At 41.1% G+C, this 21,845-nt stretch overlaps 1 protein-coding gene across 2 annotated transcripts; it reads left to right on the top strand.

Annotated features, from left to right (window-relative positions):
• The first annotated feature begins 562 nt into the window (after positions 1–562).
• LOC131682020 (protein argonaute-3) lies at positions 563–14,047 on the top strand. 2 transcript variants are annotated; one of them, XM_058963172.1, is made up of 7 exons: positions 563–792; positions 10,527–11,143; positions 11,203–11,784; positions 11,838–13,026; positions 13,215–13,362; positions 13,425–13,673; positions 13,743–14,047. In XM_058963172.1, the coding sequence occupies exons 2-7, from the start codon at positions 10,549–10,551 to the stop codon at positions 13,827–13,829; spliced, it is 2,850 nt and encodes a 949-aa protein (XP_058819155.1). In that variant the 5' UTR covers positions 563–792; positions 10,527–10,548; the 3' UTR covers positions 13,830–14,047. The 2 variants fall into 2 exon arrangements, with proteins under 2 accessions (XP_058819155.1, XP_058819154.1); XM_058963171.1 differs by lacking the exon at positions 563–792 and adding an exon at positions 10,121–10,261.
• The last annotated feature ends 7,798 nt before the right edge of the window (positions 14,048–21,845 follow it).

The following is a 21,845-nucleotide window of genomic DNA, read 5'->3' on the forward strand; positions in this document are numbered from 1 at the left end:
GGTGTAGTGGAGTGCACTGAAACTGCACCGTTTTTGCACTTTCTAGCAGAAGTTCAGAAAACTGGGTATGTTCTATTGACATTTCTGCTAGAAAGTGTAAAACCAGTGCAATCCACTACACCGGTGTCAATCAATCGAAAATCCCATAACAAAACTTCAAATTTTCTGCCACTGTACAGATGACCTAAGCAAAATGTCCGAAAACTCTCATTTGTGCGTTTGAATTTCCACATCAAATTTCAATTTTTATCAATGTAATTGAATACTTTACGCTGACGTCACAAATGAACTGAGTGTTCATTTTTGACAGTTCGCTTGTACTGTTTACATGGACTTAGAAAAATTCTTTGCGATTTTCTTCGAGCGAATCTAGTCGTCCACAAATTTTTCTAAGTCCATGTAAACAGTACAAGCGAACTGTCAAAAAAAGTGAGGTTAACTGTGCCAGTAAAGAACCTAATTGTTACAACATTCATTATATCGCAAGTTTTGTTTGCAATCTGCCCATTGTGGGGATCCCAAAGTTTAGTAACCTCAGTTCACTGCGAACGCTCGGTGCATTCAAATCGTTCCCATGTGAATACGCGAGTTTCTTCTATTGTTTTAGATTTCATTGTGTCTTATTTCTATTTATTAATATATCGCTTTCAGTTCTGATTTCGTTTAAAAGTGCTTGTGTTGATTCAAATTCTGAAAATCGCTTTTCTAATCTTTATTTGTCGCTTTGAGAGTTAGTGTAGCGTCAATCTCGCTGCATGCGGGAAACACGTGCTATTAACCTTTGCTTTGCTTGTAAGTACATATGATCAGATAGGCCATTTCTGGTAGTCGGTTAATATGGTAGGTCGAGGCCAGCTTGCTTGGTTATTCAGGTTAGGACATTGAAAAATGAGTCGTGAGTGCATTTTGGGCTCTTCATCAGAGCAAACATTCGTAGGGAAAAGGATGGTTTTCTTTCTAATACACGTCGACTTTTCAACAAAATGGAGGTGGCTTGGTACTGATATTGAGATAATATTTCTTAAATGTTGAGTATTATTGAATACATTTTTGGTCGATTCGATGTTTAATTACTGTTGGCGTTGCAAATTACCGCACATTTAAACTTGGCTAATACACATTTTTGGGGAGCATCACTACCGACGCTAGTGAAGAAGTAAAATGCAGCATCGTATGAGAGCACAGGAAGAACGATACAGGCAAGTGCGAACCAGGAAATGATATTCCGGGGAAATAAACGTCACTGGGAAGACCCGACGGTCCTGATCATGAGAGTTGTACCACGTGAATGACACATGAAAATTCTACGAGAAAAGTGAACTACTATATTTTATCCGTCCTATTCTTTTCGACTTTTGCTTGAGGGCGCTGGATGCGATCGTTGTTCAATGAATATTTTTTACTACCAGATCCGTAGATATTAGTTTAGCAGCAGTGTGTGGTTTAGCATTAGATAATTGTGTGCTGTTTCTGGTTGTTGTATGCGGACTTTCCTTAGCTGCTTCTTCTCAAGGTTTTCAATGGTGTAGAGGATCTGCCCTGGGTGCGTGACCATAAAATGTCACCCAACAAACATAGGGTGGTTCCGAAAAATCAAAAAACAATAGTAAGACATCTTCTGGCTAGATGAGACAAAGGTGTCAAATCGTTGGATTTAATGGAAACGATTGGTTCGAAGCTCCGAATGCCGAGGAAAATGGAGCGGAGCAGCTGCTGGCGTCCGCCGTGCTGCCTGCCTAAAAGCCAGAAGACGCGCTCATAAAGCAAAATCTGAGACAGTCAGAGAAGAGTGTAAGGTGACAATCCGGGTGGCTAGGGGCGCTTTTATGTGCGAGATAGTGCTTAGTAAGTCCACATGCTACAAGGAGCTGTGCAGAGAAGTAGACACTAATCCCTGGGGCAAAGCTTATCGTGTCGTGAAGGCCAAGATCAAAGGTCCAACGTCGTCAGCTGAAATGTGTGCTGAAAAATTTAAAATAATCCTGAAGGGTCTTTTCCCGAAGCACGCCCCAACCGTATGGCCGGCTACACCGTAAGTTGATGCAGACGGTAGAAATGCTGGTGATAATCGAGTCTCCAACGACAAGCTCCTTATAGGGGTGAAAGGGCTGAAAGCGAAGAAAGCTCCCGTTCCGAATGGTATCCCTGACGTAGAACTCTGAAGACAGCGATTATGGCGTTTCCTGACATGTTCAAGGTAGTTCCATACAGAAATTCCTGCACTGAAAAAAATCCAAACGTTAATTCTATTTGCTTCAAACCGCTTAAAATTCATATGAAAAAGAAATGCTATTGTTATCACGCGCACACATACCTTCTATGTGTCAACTGTATAAACTATGTATGCACACACATAAGTTATATGTGCATATTGTTATAGAATAGGGTTTTATGTGCCTAATAGTTATGAAATGTGAATGTAAGATTAATATTTCTTGTAAATACACACATAAGGTTTATGTACCAGCAAATAGTGTCTATATGCCTCCGTTAATTGCAAAAATCTATGTGTAAAATCAATAGACATAGCGTTTACTTTCTTTGAGTGTGAACGAAGGCTACTTTCCGGATAGATGGAAAATCCAGAAACTGGTGTTGCTGCCAAAAGATAGTCACCAGAAGATCCAGCATCGTATTGGCCTATATGCCTGATGGATACTCTTGTAAACCTCTGGAAAGAGTTATCCTCAACAAGCTGACAAACTGCACTGAAAGTGAAAGGGATGATCCATAAATGACGTAGCATTTTTTGAGTGATTTTTAACACCCCCCCCCCTCCCCCATCGTAGCATTTCGTCACAAACCTCTAAATACCCCCCTGGTAATTACGTAGCTTGACGGTAACTCTGCCCCCCCCCCCTTTTCCCCGTAAATTTTTTAAAATTCTATTCTATTCCCCTTTAAAAAAGCTACGTAGCATGACATGACCCCCTACCCCCCCCTGTCGTCACACATCATCACAAAATACAAAACTCTCCCCTCCCCCATATAATGCTACGTCATTTATGGATGATCCCAAAACGGACTATCGCAGAGGCACCTCAGATTCCGGAAAGGGATCTCGACAGTGAACCTCAACGCCATACGTACAGTCATCGCGAGCGCGGAGATGGTTTTGAAACAAAAGAGAACACGTTGAACAGCGCCAGCTGGGTGGCTATCGCCGTAGCGCTGCACAGAATGCAGATCCCGGACTATTTGTGCAAGGTTCTGAAATATTACTCTCAGAAACGTGTACTGGTCTACGAGACGAACATTAGGCAGAGGTCGATTAGGGTCACGCGGTCGCGGCGGGAATACCTCAGGGTTGCATACTTGGCGCGACGCTCTGTGCTGCTGTACTGAACTCAAAGCGAAACCGGATGAAGTTTGAGAAGTTAGCAAGTTTCGCCTAATGGCTGTTCGTGTCGCGAGCGCGTACAGTACGATATCGTCGGAGGCGGTACGCGTCATTGCCGAGATGTTTCACATCTGCATCACTCTGGATGAGGACCAGGAATGCTATCAGCAGAGGAATAAACGAAATGCAAAGCGACTGGTCAGAGTGGACTCGTTGGCTGAGTGTCAGCAAGAGTGAGACAAGGCGAAGAAAGGAAGGTGGAACGTGTCGGTGTGGGTGCGTAGGAAGCATGGCGAGGTGAACTTGGATCAGTTTGGACATGCTTTGTCACTCCCTTGCCTGGAATTCGTGAACGTGCAAGAAACACCGAAAGACGTGGTCTTCGAATTCCTTAGGTTCGAAGAAGTTCGAAGGGGCAGAGACTGGGAGATCGCATGTTCGATTCCTACTTGAGGACATATCTTTTTTCAGTGTCCAACAAAGAAGGTGGATTTTCAACGTAACTTCATTATCACTGCTCCAGTCATTCTTTTTTTATTTCCCATCACACACATTCTTAAAAGCCTAAAAAAGATAAAAAAACATGATCACTTGTGATGCATTTTTAAAAATCAGCGAAATTAAATGCATTTATTTCCATCAAAACAGAAATTCATAATGTATTTTGCGTTGCGTGCAATGTTTTTGCGTTACGTGCAATGTTCTTTGCGTTGCGTGTAAGACGTCAAAACCCTACAGAAAAACTAGACCTACATTTAACAAAACGTCGAACAAAGTGGATCAGCGTAGGACGTTTGTTAAACAAACTTTTCTGCTGATGCAAAAATGGAAATTAAATGCATTTTTTTTCAATTTGATGCAAATTTGTTATACATTCTTAGAGTGATCTGCCCCTAGTTTATATCTATATTTGTATGAGATTTCCTCATATTGCATTTGAATCAAGGAATATACTCTTACCTTGTTGTAGGAGATAAGCGAGTAGAAATAGTTTACCACCATTGGATTACATATATTAAATTCAAATCAATTTGGTAATTGTTTAGTTACTTTTCCCCCTGTAAGTGGAAAACATGTTTTTCTTTCGTGAATATGCTAGTTTAGTGTTGTAGATTCATAAAAAAGAGGCGGTAAACGAAATTTTTAATAATTCATTAATTAGCTTTGAAGTAAGTTGTAGGGTAAAGTACCTATTTTCACCATACTAAGCAGGGTGCCTCACTAATTCATTAATTTCTCGGCCTACATCAAGTAAATGCGAAAAAATTGACATCATCAGCTTTGCTTCGTTGTTAAGAACCAATATAATAACACAATCGCGCTGAGAACAGTGAAATTCTTGTGTTTGAGCGCAATGAAAACTCGAATCGAGTGCCCCTATTGTTGCGCTACCATTTGACTCAATGCGTTGAACAAATATGGCTGACACTGCTCTAACCAACGGCTTCAAATGGGTAGGGTGATAATAGAAACATGGCGAAAATGGGCTCAACACCCTACCTAATAACTTTGTTCATAGGGTTATTGTGCTCCCGAAAGTAAGGTTTTTGGCGAAGCTAGTTTAATGCGGCTATGCCGCATAGCCATAGTCCTCGTAATCGTCATCGGTAACGTAACCGAACCTGTGATCCACTCGTTTGCCCGGTATACTCAAACATAGGGGTTATCCCTAGTTTAAATCCGACTGAGCGATAGCGAAGTTGGACAGTATGAGAAAAAAATCGATGTGGCGTAACCACATTAGGCATTAACAATGTTTTATTTAGTAACAATAGGATTGTATTTATCGGCAAAAATTAAATTATTGTCACTGCCTAATGTGGCTACGCCACATCGTTTCAATTGGGTGATGTCCGAATTCGCTGCCGCTCAGTCGGGCTTAAACTAGGGATAGCCCCTATCTTTGAGTATACCGGGCAAACGAGTGGATCACAGGTTCGCTTGCGTTTCTGGTGACAAGTACAAGGAAGGCTTGTCCAGCGGATCCTCAGCGGCTTTGCGCCGCTTCGGATCATTGGACTCGGCTATGCGGCCTAGCCGCATTAAACTAGCTCCGCCAAAAACCTTACTTTCGGGAGCACAATAACCCTATGTGCAAGGTTAATAGGTAGAATTTATTTTTAGTCTCATTAATGAATTATTAAAAATGTTCGCTTTCCGCTTCTTTTTTATGAATCTACAACACTAAACTAGCATATTCACGAAAGAAAACATGTTTTCCACTTACAGGGGGAAAAGTAGCTAAAGTAAACAATTACCCCAACATCTCCCCAGACTTCAAATCATCCAGCAGAATCCGTTCCGTTAGGTGCCTGGACGGAACCGAGTAAAACCGTATCAGAGCCGTATCAAAACCATCGGAATATGTTTCGGAAGGAGTTATTGCAAGAGTCGAAAAAAGCTCTGGCAGAAGACCACCCGGATAGAATTTTACAATAGCATTTATCCTACAAACAATCATAAAACAATAAATATTATAGTTATTACTGTTTCAACATTGTTCGATGCCAAGTTCTCACAGTAGATTTACAATAAAATTTCATGTAACAATAAATTTCACTGTTCGGCAAAAAACTGATACAGTGCATTCACAATAAATTTTATTGTTTTCGAGAAAAAAATGTATGGAGAAAAATTGATTTTTTAAATATTAAGATACATAACCACCCCCCTTTTTCACTGTAAAAGTCTATTTTATATTGAAATTTACTGTAAAAACGTTAAAGTTTATTGTTTTTGTATTGTAGCACAACACTAAAACTTACTATAAATTATTGTAAAATTACTGTACTGTCACAGTGAAAATCATAGTTTTGTTACTGTAAATTTCTATTCGGGCAGTAGCAAGGTACATTCCTGGCAGAATTATTGCACCGAGCACTACAATTTTGCTACCAGAATTCCGGTAAAATACGCATAAAATCTATCCAAAACCAATTTCACCGTATCAACGCTTTTTGTGAAAAGGCCGATACTTACAAATAAACGACGCTGAATTAGAGCACTCTAGTTAGAGTGTGGCCAAGAGGCCATGACGTATCCAAACGAACATGAAATTTGACGTATACACAATAGAAATACGTCAGATTTCTGCTCGTTTGGATACGTCAAACGCGTCTTGGCCGCACTCTAAGGGTGCTTACAGAGTGGCCGCGAGAAGCTGAGCAGGGGCTGGCACTGACATTAAAATGCGAGATGCGAGAAACCTGCTTGCAGCATATCAAACGGAGCCTGTCAGAGTAAAAGCAGGCAGTCGGCGCCGATCCGCTCAGCTTTCACTCTGACATCATCCCTTTGGTTTGCAGCAAGCAGGTTTCTCGCATTCTAATGTCAGTTCCAGCGCCAGCTCAGCTTCTCGCCGCCACTCTGTAAGCACCCTAACTAGAGTGCTCTACGCTGAATCCCTCTGGATAAAGACTCGACACGTCTTTCGTTTGTTTACTATTTATCTGTCAGCTTCATTCCAATCGAGCACGAGACCTGTCAATGGTCCTCGTTCCAAAAGGGTTCGAAACGATTTTCTTCGGATTGAGTATTTTTGACAGGTCTCGTGCTCGATTGGAATGACACTTACAGATAAATAAGAAGAATAAGATAGAGATGGCGAGTCTTTATCCACAGGGATTCAGCGCCTTTATTACCAATGTAAACATAGGGGCTACATGCGAATGAGGGCTTCGAAACGCAACAAATCAACCTAAAAATTTGGATTCTACGATATTGCTTTCTTAAACTTCAGCAAAAAATACAACGGGCGAAGCTATATTTTTGCTTGTTTATTTAAAGTTTCGCCCATGCAATCTGGGATGCAAAAAACACAATAGTTTATAAATAGGAATAAAAACTAAATCTGATAATATTCCCTGTTGATTTTCTTTGAATGGTGTGACTGCTAGTATTGCCCTTTTCAAGAAAAAGCGTTGATATGGGTATAAAATGCTACATATCTTGTTTATACTCCCGACTAAAATACTAGAATTCTTGAAGTTCTTAATTTATTAAAAACAAGTTGTCATGGGTTCACGAATTGTCCAGCATGTCATTGGCCAAAATGTATTTGATTTATATTTCCCAAGAAAAATAAACCAAAGATTTACCTATTACACTTCTCACATACCAAAAAACCATTTGTGAGATGAGTTGGTTTCTAAAAACAATGACGTCCAGCTAATTATAACATTAATGGAATATGCTATTTCTAAATGTTGTTTTAGCTGTATTGACGGTGTTCATAGTACACGTAACTTTTTACTTGAAAGTATCGTTTCGTTGTTCATGGTACTCATATGGTATACAGACTAGTGCGACTATCAAATCAGTGGCATATGTGAAACAATCACTATCTGTCAAATTGGGTCATTAAGCTATATCTCGTGTTTTTTGAGAAGGACCAATAAGTATACTGTCAATATTCACTTTGAGAGGAAATTCTGGACAAACCATTAATCGCCGATTATAAATCATAACAACAAACGAAAGAGAAAACTTTTCTATCTCATAAAATGTTAACTTCCATTCTCGGCGAGTTACGGTTTGTCCGGAATTTTCTCTCAAAGTGAATTTTGACAGCATGCTTATTGTCCCTTCTCAAAAAAACACGCGAGATATGCTGTTTTCAATTTTTTCCGATGCAGATTACGTTAAAGATACGTAATCGAACTTTTTTTTCCACTTTTTTGTAGGCAAAATTAGAATTTTTCACTTAATTGAATCATCACGACCACATCTTCCATTGAACTAGCTCGATCCCTATCCTTTTGCTAGAATAACTGTCAAAAATGCTAACCCATTTTTCAATAGAATAGAAATGTACAGTAAAAAACCATGATATTCACTGTGACAGTACAGCAATTTTGCAATAATTTACAGTAAGTTTTAGTGTTATGCTACAATACAAAAACAATAAACTTTAACGTTTTTACAGTAAATTTCAATGTAAAATAGACTTTTACAGTGAAAAAGGGGGGGGGGGGGTGGTTATGTATCTTAACATTAAAAAAATAATATTTTTTCTCGAAAACAGTAAAATTTAATGTGAATCACTGTATCAGTTTTTTTTCTGAACAGTGAAATTTATTGTTACATGAACTTTTATTGTAAATCTTCTGTGAGAACTTGGCATCGAACAATGTTGAAACAGTAATAGGGTGATGAGCCTATTTTCACCATACTTAGCAAGGTGCCTCACTAATTCGATAATTTCTTGCCTTACAATCAATAGAATCAATAGAATACTTAGCAAGGTGCCTCACTAATTCGATAATTTCTTGCCTTACAATCAATAGAATGCGTAAAAATTGACATCAACCGCTTTGCTTCGTTGTTAAGAACCAATATAATAACACAAATGCGTTGAAAACAGTAAAATTCTCGTGTTTGAGCATAATGAAAACTCGAATCGAGTGCCCCTATTGTTGCGCTACCATTTGACTCAATACGTTGAACAAAGTTGCTCTAACCAACGGCTTCAAATAGGTAGGGTGATAATAGAAACATGGCGCAAATAGGCTCATCACCCTAACTATAATATTTATTGTTTTATGATTGATTCTATCCGGGTAATAACCCAATTGTGCCAGGTTGCTTGACAGCGATCTCATAAGCATCGAAATTTGACATACATGTAATTCTTCATACACCATGCATAAACTTTTTTTCTAAATTTGAACAAATCCGACCGTTGGGTAAACCCGACCCCCTTCTGTTATCGAAAATCAGAAGCACTACGCGAACTAATGTCAATGTTGTCGTGTAGAGCATCGACAATAATCATAATGGAGGTATGACAGCAATTTTATAGTTCACATAAAGATGCTCAAACGATTATAAGTGTGTTTGTACAACTTTTGATTTGATTTTTGTGTATCTTTGACTACAGGATATTTCTGATTGTTAAAGTGATTGCATAAAAAATGTAAGTGGATTTCAATTCTTTGGTTAAAGTCCAACAAAGTGCTTAGATGAATTTAGTCCAACTTATTTAATATTTTTTTGAATTGCATCGTAACGAAAAATGACGCGGTGGGGCAAATCCGACCTCTAAATAGTGGGGTAAATCCGACCGCTTTTTTCGCTAAGAAAATGTTTATTTATCAATTTGAAAAATATTTTTATTATTACTTATTATTTTTTTTTGCGCAATGGTTCATAATTACAAACGAAAGACACAAAAACGTGATGAATATAGTTTTCGTTGAGCAATTGCTCCGATACCAATGGAAATATCTTTACGTGTTACTGCCCGTGATTTTTACATTCCAGGATTGACATTGAATTCCATTTTCTTCATGTTACAATTTAATAACATAACATTCATTCATTTATCATTGAAAAAGCATAAAACTTGGGTAATATATGTACTAAATCAACCAAAAACATAGGCGGTCGGGTTTACCCCACCATTTTTGAAAACAGAAAAAATGAACGTTTTCGTAAAACGCTAATATCTTAAAATTTTCCCAAGATGCGAATAAAATGTCGCTCTAGGTTCGCTCTGGGCTGTCACTTTTGTATGGATTTTATAAATATTAGAGCGAACCTAGGGCGACTCTGATCTAAAACCGAAATCGGCATAAGTTACATAACAATTTGTGTTTAACAACTTCTATGATTAAGAAATGTAGCATTTTGGCTAGAAGCTGATATAAAAATTTTGTCTGTGCCAGATAAATCTGTCGTAATGGCATCCCTGGATATCATGAAGGCTGGGATCCAAAACCATCTGACAACGTTGCTTTCAACATAGCACTCACGCACACAAGTACCGACCAGACCGCTCATCTTTTTATTCAATTCGTGCATTCGCTTTCGGGTTGTCGGTTGCTGGTTCTTTATTTCGCAAGTGCGTGCTTCCAAGTATCATTTTTATAATCGATTTGAAGTTTGTTTCGAAACTAATTTGCATTCCGTTGGCTTGGACCGGTAAGTTGCAATGTTTATTTTGATCGTACGTGCTTAGATTGGCTCACGCGTTAATTAAATTGCGAAATTTGCCATCAAAATTCTTCACTCCACCATTTGGTATCGAAGAGTTCCAATATAAGAAAGAGTGAAAAAATTCGAGTAGTAACTACTCGAACAAGTTTGTTTATCTGAAAGTGCTGCCATAAATTTTTAAATGCTACCGTCGCATATAAATTTATCTATGTGAAAGTTTATCAACTTTTTTCCGCAAATATGATTTCAGTCACAAGTTGACCGACGGCAAAATGTCTTCACGGTTAAATTTAGTCCGCACCTTTCTGAGTCAATCGAGTTCTTCCGGTGATGGCGATCGTTCGTTGCCACTTTCGGGTGGAACTCCCAGCGAAGGGGTGGACAGTGGCTTTCAAACTCGCACTCCTGAAAGCACCCCCACAGCCCAGCGGAAAATTATCGGTCGTGGTCAATTGACATCGGGAGTTGGGACCACCATTGCTACCGGCACGGGCATATCCGGGCCGGATTCATCCGAGTCCGATCATCAATCGAGCATTGTTTCCGGTGCTCCTTCTACCTTCGGTCGTGGACGCGCTCAATTCATCCAGGCACTTATTCGACAACCATTGGAATCAGCCCGATCAATTGCATCTGAGGATACCAGTTCAGTGACCTCGGCTAAAATCTCGACAATCGGTGGTGGACGGGGACGGTTTATTCAACAGTTGCTGAATACGGCTCCGGATGTACCGGGAGTTGTGACACCAACTTCCAACGGAAGTAAGAAAGAATCGGAGCTTTCGGAAAAAATGTCCCAGGTCACTATCAGTGCTGTTGAGACCATCGAAGTGGAGAAGGCTCCTCTCGTAAAGACTGGATCAAAAGGTTTGTTTGTTTTTGTTTTGTTTCGGAATTGAAGTATTTACATTATTTCGTGTTTCTAGGAACACCTGTTCAACTGATGACCAACTACATCCGGATTGCATGTGATCCAGATCGTGGAATCAACGAGTACGAAGTTCGTTTTTCTCCAGAAGTCGACTCGAAAGCTTCACGTGCTCGTTACATTGCTCAACATGCCAACGTGATTGGAAACGCCAAAACCTTCGACGGGGTCAAGTTATACCTTCCGAAGAAACTGCCAAACGCAGAGACCATCCTCTACGCAAATAATCCTGTCGATGGTCACCAGGTGACGATAAAGATTATATTCAAGCGTAAGCAAAGAATGAGTGAGAACGTTCAGTTCTATAATATTCTGTTCCAACGAATAATGAAAGTACTAAAGATGGTTGAAATGGCTCGCAAGAATTTTGATCCGTCGGCACCGAAGTTGATTCCTCAGCATCGTTTGGAAATATGGCCGGGTTACGTTAGTGCTGTAGACGAATACGAAGGAGGGTTGATGTTGAATCTGGACGTCTCCCACCGTGTTCTACTGCAAACAACAGTGCTGGACCATATCAAGACTCTTGCTAGATCTAATCCACAAGATTATAAGAACATGTCGACCAAATCGTTGCTTGGTAAGAAGATCATTTATACTGTTTTTGCAGGACGTAATGTTTCTCATTTCTAGGGGCCGTAATCTTGACTCGCTACAATAACAAAACGTACCGCATCGACGACATTCTTTTCGATCAGAATCCTACGATGACTTTCCAAGCCAGCGGCAAAGACATCTCGTACATCCAGTACTACAAGCAGCAGTACAATATCGACATACAAGACTTGAAGCAGCCATTGTTGATACATCGTAAGGAGCGTCGCGTAGCTGGTCAGGACAAGCCTCAAGAGATGATGATGTGCCTTATTCCGGAAATCTGTTATCTGACCGGCTTGACAGACGAAATGCGAAGCGACTTCAAAGTAATGCGAGATATTGCCGCTTTTACACGAGTTTCGCCGAATCAGCGTCTGAACAGTATGAAACAGTTTTGCCGAAACGTCAACGAAAACCGAGAGGCTCGTGAGATTCTGGAGGTTTGGGGATTAAAACTTGACATGGATCCTCTTATAATGCAGGGACGAGCCTTCGATGAAGAAACAGTGTTCTTCGGAAATGCGCAGGTTGGCGTTGGGAGAAACGGTGATTTCAACCGTGCTGTCACCAGCAATCATATGCTGCAAGTGGTGAACATTCGTAACTGGCTGTTGATTCATACGGGAAAAGATATGAAAGTGGCTAGGTCCTTTATGGACTGCGTCGATCGAAGCTGCCGTCCCATGGGTATTCAGATTGCTCCACCGCAAATTGAAGTACTTAACACTGACCGAACGGAGCAGTACGTCCAGGTTCTGCGTACTAAAATCCGACAGGAAACACAGATTGTCGTCATAATTTGTCCAACTTCTCGAGACGACCGATATGCCGCAATCAAGCGAATTTGCTGCTCAGAAATTCCAGTGCCATCACAGGTCATTAATGCTCGAACGCTCAGCAATGAGGCCAAGAATAGAGCGATTGTGCAGAAGATCATCCTTCAAATGAACTGCAAACTGGGTGGGACATTGTGGAGCATTAGAATCCCATTTCAAAACGTAATGATTGCTGGCATCGATACATATCACGATCCGAAGCAAAAGAGCAGCTCGGTTTCCGCGTTCGTGGCGTCACTAAACGGTGATTACACCCGATGGTACTCGCGTGCTTGCATTCAGAACAAAAAGGAAGAGTTCATGAATGGGTTGTGCGCTTCGCTGGAAAAATCTCTGAAGGCGTACCAGAAGTTGAACTGCGTACTGCCGCAGAAGATCATAATTTTCAGGTGAGTGTAAATAGTATTGTTTCAGCGCAATTCCAAAGTTGTGTAAGGTTATAGTCTATCCTGCTTTAAAATCTTATTTTTCCGTTTCATTGGTAAAGCGCCAAATCAAATTTGTTATATTTTCCATTGTTTATCGATCGAGCTCAATCGTAAAGATGCATATTATATATTTTATATCTCTTCCCTAGAGATGGCGTCGGCGATGGCCAGCTGAAAATGTGTGCAGAATATGAGATACCTCAGCTGCAAGAGGCCTGCAAACTGCTATCGCCAGAATATTGCCCGGAGTTTGCGTTCATCGTTGTGCAGAAGCGCATCAACACCAGAATGTTCCGAGTAAGTCAATCAACCTTTATGCATCGCCAAATACGGGTACTATAATTAATCGTTTCCCACAGATTGATGGCTCAAACCTGGACAACCCTAATCCGGGCACCGTTCTTGATCACACCGTCACCAGGCGGCACCACTTTGATTACTTCCTGGTGCCACAATCGGTCCGACAGGGTAGTGTCTCCCCGACGCATTACATCGTAGTGCACAATCAACCGGATTACAGCCCGGACATTCTGCAACGACTGAGCTACAAACTGTGCTATCTTTACTATAACTGGCCGGGAAGTGTGCGAGTTCCGGCTTGTTGTCAGGTTTGTTTTCTTGCTTCTCACTGTCCAAGTAGGTGTGTATTCTAGATGATGTTTTCTTTTCCCCTACAGTACGCACACAAGATGGCCTACCTGATTGGGCAGTCAGTGAAGCGCAATCCCGACGAGGTGCTAAATGATAAACTATTTTATCTGTAGGAAACGCATCACGGACTTTTTTTTCTTTTTGCCATTCCTTGTTATCGAAGTAATGTTTCTACAAACATTTTATGTGATTCTCCCCGTGTCACGTTTTAAAAACTAAGTTGTGATCTTAACTCCCATGACCACGACCAGGAGAATATCGTAAATCGTTAAGTGTCTTAGTAGTTTAGTGAGAAACTGAATATTTCATATGAAAGAAACGATACCAAATACGAGAGAGAATTTTTTGTTACAATCGCTTTATTGTTTGCTACTGGATCATTGAGTAGTACTATTGCATTAGGGATTGCCTAGAGTTGCCAAAGGAATGCTCTTTTTAAAAACGTAATTCAATGGTTCATGTTGTTGATTAATTAGTTACTGAACTACTGTTAAACAGAAAACGAAGAATTTATTATCTGTTTCTTTTTCTTTTACTTATCGGCATTAACTTTTTGAGATCATAAATGCCATCTTATCGAATCCATTAGGCAGGGTGGTACCTCAAGTTGAATGTATTGTAATAAACGAAGTAATGCGTACCGGAAACTGATATCAGACAGCTACAAATTCTCTTCTCGCTTGCTCTCCGAAATCCTCGTTATGAAGGTATAGAAACATATTTAATTTTTTTATTTGTTGTATCTTCACCAACAGGCCCGTAATTTTGTTTATGTAGATTTGTTTATTTGTTGTACCGTCACCAACAGACCCCTTGGCCCCAATGGTGGTTACTTAAACTAATTAGATTTTAGAATACTCATTATTTTAGATTCTATCGAATTCCTTGTCATGTTGAAGTCAAAAGCCGTCGCCACACTGTTAAACACGCGCTGGAGTCCGGTAACAGCGCTCTGGCGCCCATAGTTTGTTCTCCTGAACGGGACTTGCAGAAGAGAGTTACTGCGCAGAGCTCGAACGCGAGCTTGAAGATCGAGGCGTCCGAGGATTGTAGGGCAATCCACCCTGGCAGACAGTAAGTCCGAGACGAACAGGGCTCGAGAGCAGTCCCTCCGGAAGCTAAGAGTACCCTCATTTTTTCATATTTCTGAATTCTCCACAAAAATCCACGTCTTTCAGTGTAATTGTCTTTAAAAAATTATGCAAAATGGCCTTTTAAAACGAGAAAAACAAAGTGACGTAGACGCCATTTTTTACCAAAGTGACGTACCGGTGCAATATAGTATTGAAGGTATATTTAATAGGGATGCACCGAATATTCGGTCGACCGAATATTCGGGCCGAATACCAGCCAATTTTAATTTAAGCCGAATATACGGTACGCCGAATAATAAAAACCGACTTTCGGCCGAATATGATAAGTAATGGCCTAATATTCATGAAATATTTGAAAGGAACAAAATAAAATAAAATACATATATACAAAATACTAGCGATGCACAGAATATTCTGTCGACCGAATGTTCGGTTGGCCGAATATTCGGGCCGAATACCAGCCGATTTTGATTAAAGCCGAATATACGGTACGCCGAATAATTAAACATTCGGTATTCGGCTGAAAGCCGAATAGTACTATTCGGTGCATCTCTAATATTTAACAAGGAAAAACAATTTATTCTTAAGCTGTTGTATCATAAGTAATGTTGGGAGCTAGATAAGCACCATTTTGTGATGCAAATGGCTAGGGTGGTGTTATAATTAGGTTAGGGTGGTATTCAAATTAGTTTTTTAACACGATAATTTTTTTTTAGCTATTTATATTTTGGTTGTATACCATTCCCCCGAAAGCCATTTCCCAGAAAGCCATTCCCCAGAATGTACCATTCCCCAGAAAGACATTTCCCAGAATGTATCGATCCCTAGAAAACTATTATCCAGAATGCCCCATTCCCCAGAAAATCATTCTCCAGAATGCCCCATTCCCCAGAAAAGTTAATGTTCTATTCATTACTTCTGGTTAAGCCAAAGGTTTGCGCATACCTAATTCAAGGAACTTATACGGTGTTAAGCTGCTGAGGATGTGCCGTCGAAAGCAGTGGCCTCTCGCAAGCAAACCTGTTATCCTCTCGTATAACCGGTTTACTCGAACATAGGACTTGGTTCCCTTTTTCAAACATGAGCAGTTCTTTAAATTTATACGCCAAGTAACTCTTGCACCCAAACTTGTGATCTTTTCGTCTGCCCGGTTTATTCAAACATATATGTTGATTCCTTCTTGGGAGCTTTGGTTGAATCCATATTAAAATCAAAATGAATGCATATTTTGACAAATGGTTTCGTGGATTTTTAGAGCATTTATCTTTCTTTTGTATTGGGAATGTTTCGTACGCAAATGTACGATCCACCCGATTATACCACAACGTTACAGACATGATACTCGACAACAATGATTCGTCAATGTTAGCGATCATTTTAAATTGAATATATTTTTAGTTGTGACTGTTATAGCATTTGCGATTATGGCGCCACTGACATTTGCGCAAGTATACGGGGGATATACCAATTGTTCCTGGGCCTGAGGGTTGACTAATTTGCAAATGAGTGGTTAGAATCGCATATAAAAGGTGTAGCTAGTGTTTTGGCCGAATTGGTGCAACGATATTTTTGCGAGGAACCGCCGCTTTCGACGGCTTATCCTTACCAGCTTAACATCATGCATCAGTTCCTTGACTTAGGTAATGTACAAAGTTTTGGTTTCGCCACATAACCTTACTTACCACTGTTTCATTATTTTGGATCCTAGGAAGGGGGCTACTGCTTTCTATGGTTGTTGCCAAACGGCACCGAAAAACACACCTGTACTGAATTTCGCGATTTGTCCTATATGTATGATTATATTATTAAAAGAAAAGTAAAAATATTGCTATTGTCTAATGCTGCTATCAGTGCACTCTTCGAGGGGAGCAATATGGCCAAAATACTGAACAAATGTTTTGATTTTCATCAAACAATTTTCCCACATAAAAAAAAATGGCTGGGAAATGAACTTATGAACCAATGCTCATTCTGGATATGGTTTTCTGGAGAATAGTTCTTTCTGGGGAAAACACTTCGGTATTTTAGTTTCTGTAGAATGGTTTTTGTGGAATGTCAGCCATTCTTTATTTTAATTTGGAATAAATAATGTCATCCTAACTTCCGGTTTCAACACAATGCAAATCATTTGAAATGTGACCGAATCGAAGAATGTCGTTCGATGGAAGTGGGAACGAGTATACGTTTGAAAAGATCAAATCAAAGTACAATTTTTCTGGGGAATGACTTTCTGGGAGATGGCGCATTCTGGGGTATGGAATTCTGGGGAATGGTACATTCTGGGAAATGACTTTCTGAGGAATAGTATAATCTGGGGGATGATATTCTGGGGAGTGGAATTCTGGGGAATGGCTTTCTGGGGAATGATTTTCGGGTGAATAGTATACAATCTTATATTTTATAAAGAAGTCTCCTGTGCAAGTTCGAATGCTTCTTTAAAGCAGCAAACTTAGTCTTTTTCAACATGTATTTTTCATACCACAATAATGTACGAATGTATCTTGTTGAAAACTTTTGTTCAAAACCTTGACCGCTGTTGTTCTATATTTCATCATTGTAGTGCGCAATTGGTACCCAACCAATTAATTTCAAAATCAATTCCAACCAAAACACCTGCAATTGAAATGGAATTTATTCAAGTCTCATAAACCGTGAGTTGAACTGTTCACATATCCGGCTCCAAATTTATACGAATATTTCATGGGGTGAGTCCGAGGCAATGTTAAGCCCGTTTCATTAATTTTTCAAAATATAGCATGAAAACTGGTATTAATATAACATGAACATAAATAAATTAATAAAATATATATACAAAGGCTCTAAAATAATTATGAAACCATCTGAGAGACTTTGTGGATTCAAAATGAGTAACCCATACCTGTGAAACGTTTGTACCTGAATACACCTGTTATTCGACACGCTTGATCCACTAAAAATGCAATCAACTACAGAATAACCGTGTACTAGGAAGACTTCAAATGTGCTTGAATAGTTTATAGACAACCTATATGATGTATTTTGATGTGCCGCGTGACAGGAATATTCACTTCAAAATGTGTCCGTTGAAAAGGAATCCGGAATCACCGAATGGGTTGTAAAGTTTCACCGTGTTTCCGGATGACTTTACATGTCTGCAGATCATCATTAATGTGCCGCATGGTAGGTAGGGTAGGGTCGTTCCTTGCGAGGCTGACTTGTGTGCTCACCTTACTCATTCCTTGCTAGGCTTACTTTTGTGCTCGCCCCACCCAGGGATGCATGAAGCACAGCACGAGAGCCTAACACGAGCTGAGCGGCCGCTTTGAACGAACCAAAAGCAATAAGCACTGACACCGCTCGTGCTAGGTAACCTTCGTGCTCGAGCTGTAGGATTCGAAGAGCTAGCACAACGAGTTAGTACGATAAGCTAGCACCATGAGCTAGCACGGTAAGCTGGCACGAGCAAGCTCGGTGAGCTAGCTCAGTGAGCTAGCACGAGTTAACTCAATGAGCTGGCACCGTAAGCTTGTCCGATGAGCTAGAATGGTGCAGTAGTGTAAGCTATGGAACGAAAGAATAGGACAAAGCAGGAACTATGCGTTGGTGAATGTGCGACAGGTTGCTGAAAAAAAGATGCAGGCATCATTACACTAACGCGTTGTTTTTTTATTCTGCTTTGCTATAGCTGAGCTATAGCTCCGTGCAGCGTGCTAGCTATCACCGTGCTAGCGAAGGCTCTCGCTCAAAATTTACAAGGTTTTTGCCAAAAATTGAAAATTTAAGCAATTGGCTATTATCTACGATGGATTGTACACATTTTGTACAGAACAGATGGTTGAAACATTATTCGTCCTTTTGAAAACATCACGAAACACAAAAATTGGTTTCCTGAAAAATATTCCTATTGGCGCTAACGTCAGAATTGCATAAAAGGGCAGTATCGAGCTGTATTAACTGTCAACGGTTTTCGTAGCTCGGCAGTTGGAATCTGTTTTGCCAAGGAAGATGTCGGAGTGCAAAGCGTATGAACCGGCGTTGGACGGCCTCGATTCTGTCGACGCCGTTCTGGTACTAAGGATTCCAAACAGCTAAACAATATTCCAGTGTTGAGCGAACCAGCGCGCAAAAGAGAGAGTTTAAACAGTATACGTCCTTGAAGTTTTTCGCTATTCGAAAGATGAACCCAAGCTGTCTTGATGCCTTATCCACAATGGATGATGTATGTGGTTTTAACGTTAGTGCCAAATCCATGATGACTCCGAGACGTTAGAGTGTCTTGGAATACTCGAGTCGAAGAGATGGTAACCATAACCAGAAACCATTCTGTTTAGATCACACCACGTAATAAAGCTCTCCAATTCACTCTGAAGAAACTCGGTATCGGTTTTATCCCGTATTTGTCGAAACATTTTCATGTCGTCAGCAAAAGAAAGGCGGGGTCCTTGTAATTTGATGTTGACGTCATTAAAGTAGAGGAGGAATATCACTGGACCGAGATGGCTTCCTTGCGGGATGCCGGATGTAGCGAAGAAGATAGACAGTCCTTAATACTGATTTGGAGTTGCCTTCCATCGAGATAGGAACGAAACCAGCGCAGTAGTTGTCCATGAATACCGAGTTTGTCCAGCTTCGCTATTGCGATATCATGATTGATTTTGTCGAAGGCCGCAGATAAATCCATTTGAATAGCATCGGTTTGCAATCCGTCAGCGAATCCATCCATTACATATGTTGTGAACGAGAGCAGGTTGGTCGTTGTCGATCGTTTAGGCATAAAACCGTGTTGGTCGTCTGCAATGTACTGTTTGCAGTGAAGGAAAAGAGGGTCTAAAACAACCAGCTCGAATTGTTTTAATACTGCACTTAAACACGAGATTCCCCGATAATTGTCAATGTTCGATTTGTTTCCTTTTTTGTGAACTGGAAACATGTGCGCTGCTTTCCAGCAGGAAGGGAATGTACCGGTAGTGAGTGATAGTTCGAAGATTCGCCGAAGTGATTCAAGAAGCCCGCTGTTGCACTTTTTGACAAAAATCGAGGGAACACCATCTGGACCCGGGGAACAAGATGCTTTCAGCTTGGAATTTGTGGCAAGAATGGCAGCATTATCGACACAAATTCGGTTGACGGTTCGTCATAGAGGAGTTAGATTTGCAGCGGCAGCGACTTGTTGTGGGGAAAGGCTGTCGTCGGAAAAAAAAACGCTTGAAAATTTGTCGGAGAGCATTTGGCAAATTTCCTTAGTGTCGGTGCCTAAAACTCCATTTAATGACATACAAGATGGTAAACCGGATTCTTTTCGCTGCTCGTTAACATACTTCCAGAACGACTTGGGCTTGGATTTCAGTTGACGCTCGACGTTTCGCTGGTGTCTAAAAAGGTGCGTCTGCTTTGTTGTAGATTTTAAACGTCTAAGGACGGTTGATTGCCAGGAAGGGGGTGTTCATCGGTACTAATTGTTCGTTTTGGCACATGGCGGTCGATAAGGTAGTTAAGAATTCTAGAAAACGTCATCGCTGCTTCGTTCGCGTCGTCATTGTTAAGATTTTCGTCCCAGTTTATATCCAACAGCGTGCTTCCGATGCTGTCGTAGTCAGCGTTTTTAAAATCGTAGACGATAGAGCTTGAGACGTCTTCAAAATTCACTCCTAGGTTACCAGCGAATACAAGATGTAGTGGGGGATGATGACGCACCTGCTTGACTAAAGGAGTCGGTGCAGTGCAGCAGTACGGAGCGTAGTCCCGGGCACTTACAAAGCAGACGTCCAATGTACGTCCATTCTCGTTGGTGACATTATTAATTTGCCGAAGAGTTGCGCAGCTGTAGTTGTCCAAAATACAACTGGCATTGTTAATAAGCGCAGATTTTTCGAAATCCAATCGTAGAAAATCATTACTTGCCTGGCACCACGTCAAGCCAGGTAAGTTGAAATCACCCAGTATAACAATATCATCAGACAGGGCGGCGATCGGGGCGATAAAAGAAACGGAGGAAAGATGTACATCGATCAGGCTGGAATCACGAATTCTGTCAGGTGGAAAATACACAACACACAGGAACAGATTGCGTCGGCAAGTTTCACTGATATCCACACTTGCTCGGAGCTCGCCCACCGGTCATCGTTGGACACTCGGGCTTTTATACCACGGCGAACGGCGATAAGCGTACCATCGCCTGATGTATTGTGGCTGTTGAGGGCATTGCGGTCACAGCGGTAGACATCGAATGTTGAACCAAAGACCTGGCGAGACAGAGTACGGTTGTCGAGCCACGTCTCGGTCAAGTCGATGACGTCGTAACAGCAACCCGTGGTCGCGAGCAAATAGCTGTCCGTTGATGAATTTAAGCCACCAACATTCTGGTAGTAAACCTCGATGTTGTTGGAGGACGGATCAGGTACAACAGAGAGCGAAGCCATGTTGCCGTGTGGGAAGATCCTTTCGTCAATCCCACAAACAGTATCGGAACGGTTCACGGTCGCTTGATCGACCGTGGCGAGGGATTCGAGGCATCCCGAATCAACTGCGTCGCGCCCCAAAATATGACTATCGTCGTCGTGGAGAGAAATGGTTGGCATCTGATAACAAGATGTCGGAGCAAAAGGCACAAAACTGGAAGCGAAGAATACATAACCCTTTCACCCATCCCACACACAGGACCAGGACGACTGATGATCGCTGGCTGCAAGTGCTCGACTGTGGCAGGGGGATCAAAGGCTTCCATAGTGCCAACTGCGGTGCGTCCCAGTATGCGTTGAAACCCGATCGCGGAATGCGGAGAGCAGGAACGGGCTGGTAGCAGCTTACGGCGAGAGTCGTACGATGAGCTAGACGCGTGAATCGGTTCAACCGTTGTATCGTTACAACTTGTATAATACTTGCCAAGAAAGGCGGCTTGGAAGACCCTTTCTCCACCCATACATACAGGACCGGAACGACTGCTGAACGCTGGCTGCAAGGGCTCGACTGTAGCGGGGGGATCGAGGGCTTCCATAGTACCAACTGCGTTGCATCCCAGTATGCGATCGGCATCGATACTCCTTCACAAGGGCGGTG

This window comes from Topomyia yanbarensis, chromosome 2 (genome assembly GCF_030247195.1).
Source record: "Topomyia yanbarensis strain Yona2022 chromosome 2, ASM3024719v1, whole genome shotgun sequence".
Classification (NCBI taxonomy): Eukaryota; Metazoa; Arthropoda; class Insecta; order Diptera; family Culicidae; genus Topomyia; species Topomyia yanbarensis.

Excerpts from the sequence above, each read along its gene's own strand:
- LOC131682020 (XM_058963172.1), top strand. The coding sequence starts at position 10,549 with ATGTCTTCACGGTTAAATTTAGTCCGCACCTTTCTGAGTCAATCGAGT. Across the intron at positions 11,144-11,202 it reads CGTAAAGACTGGATCAAAAG|GAACACCTGTTCAACTGATG; the intron begins GTTTGTTTGTTT and ends TCGTGTTTCTAG. Across the intron at positions 11,785-11,837 it reads GTCGACCAAATCGTTGCTTG|GGGCCGTAATCTTGACTCGC; the intron begins GTAAGAAGATCA and ends TCTCATTTCTAG.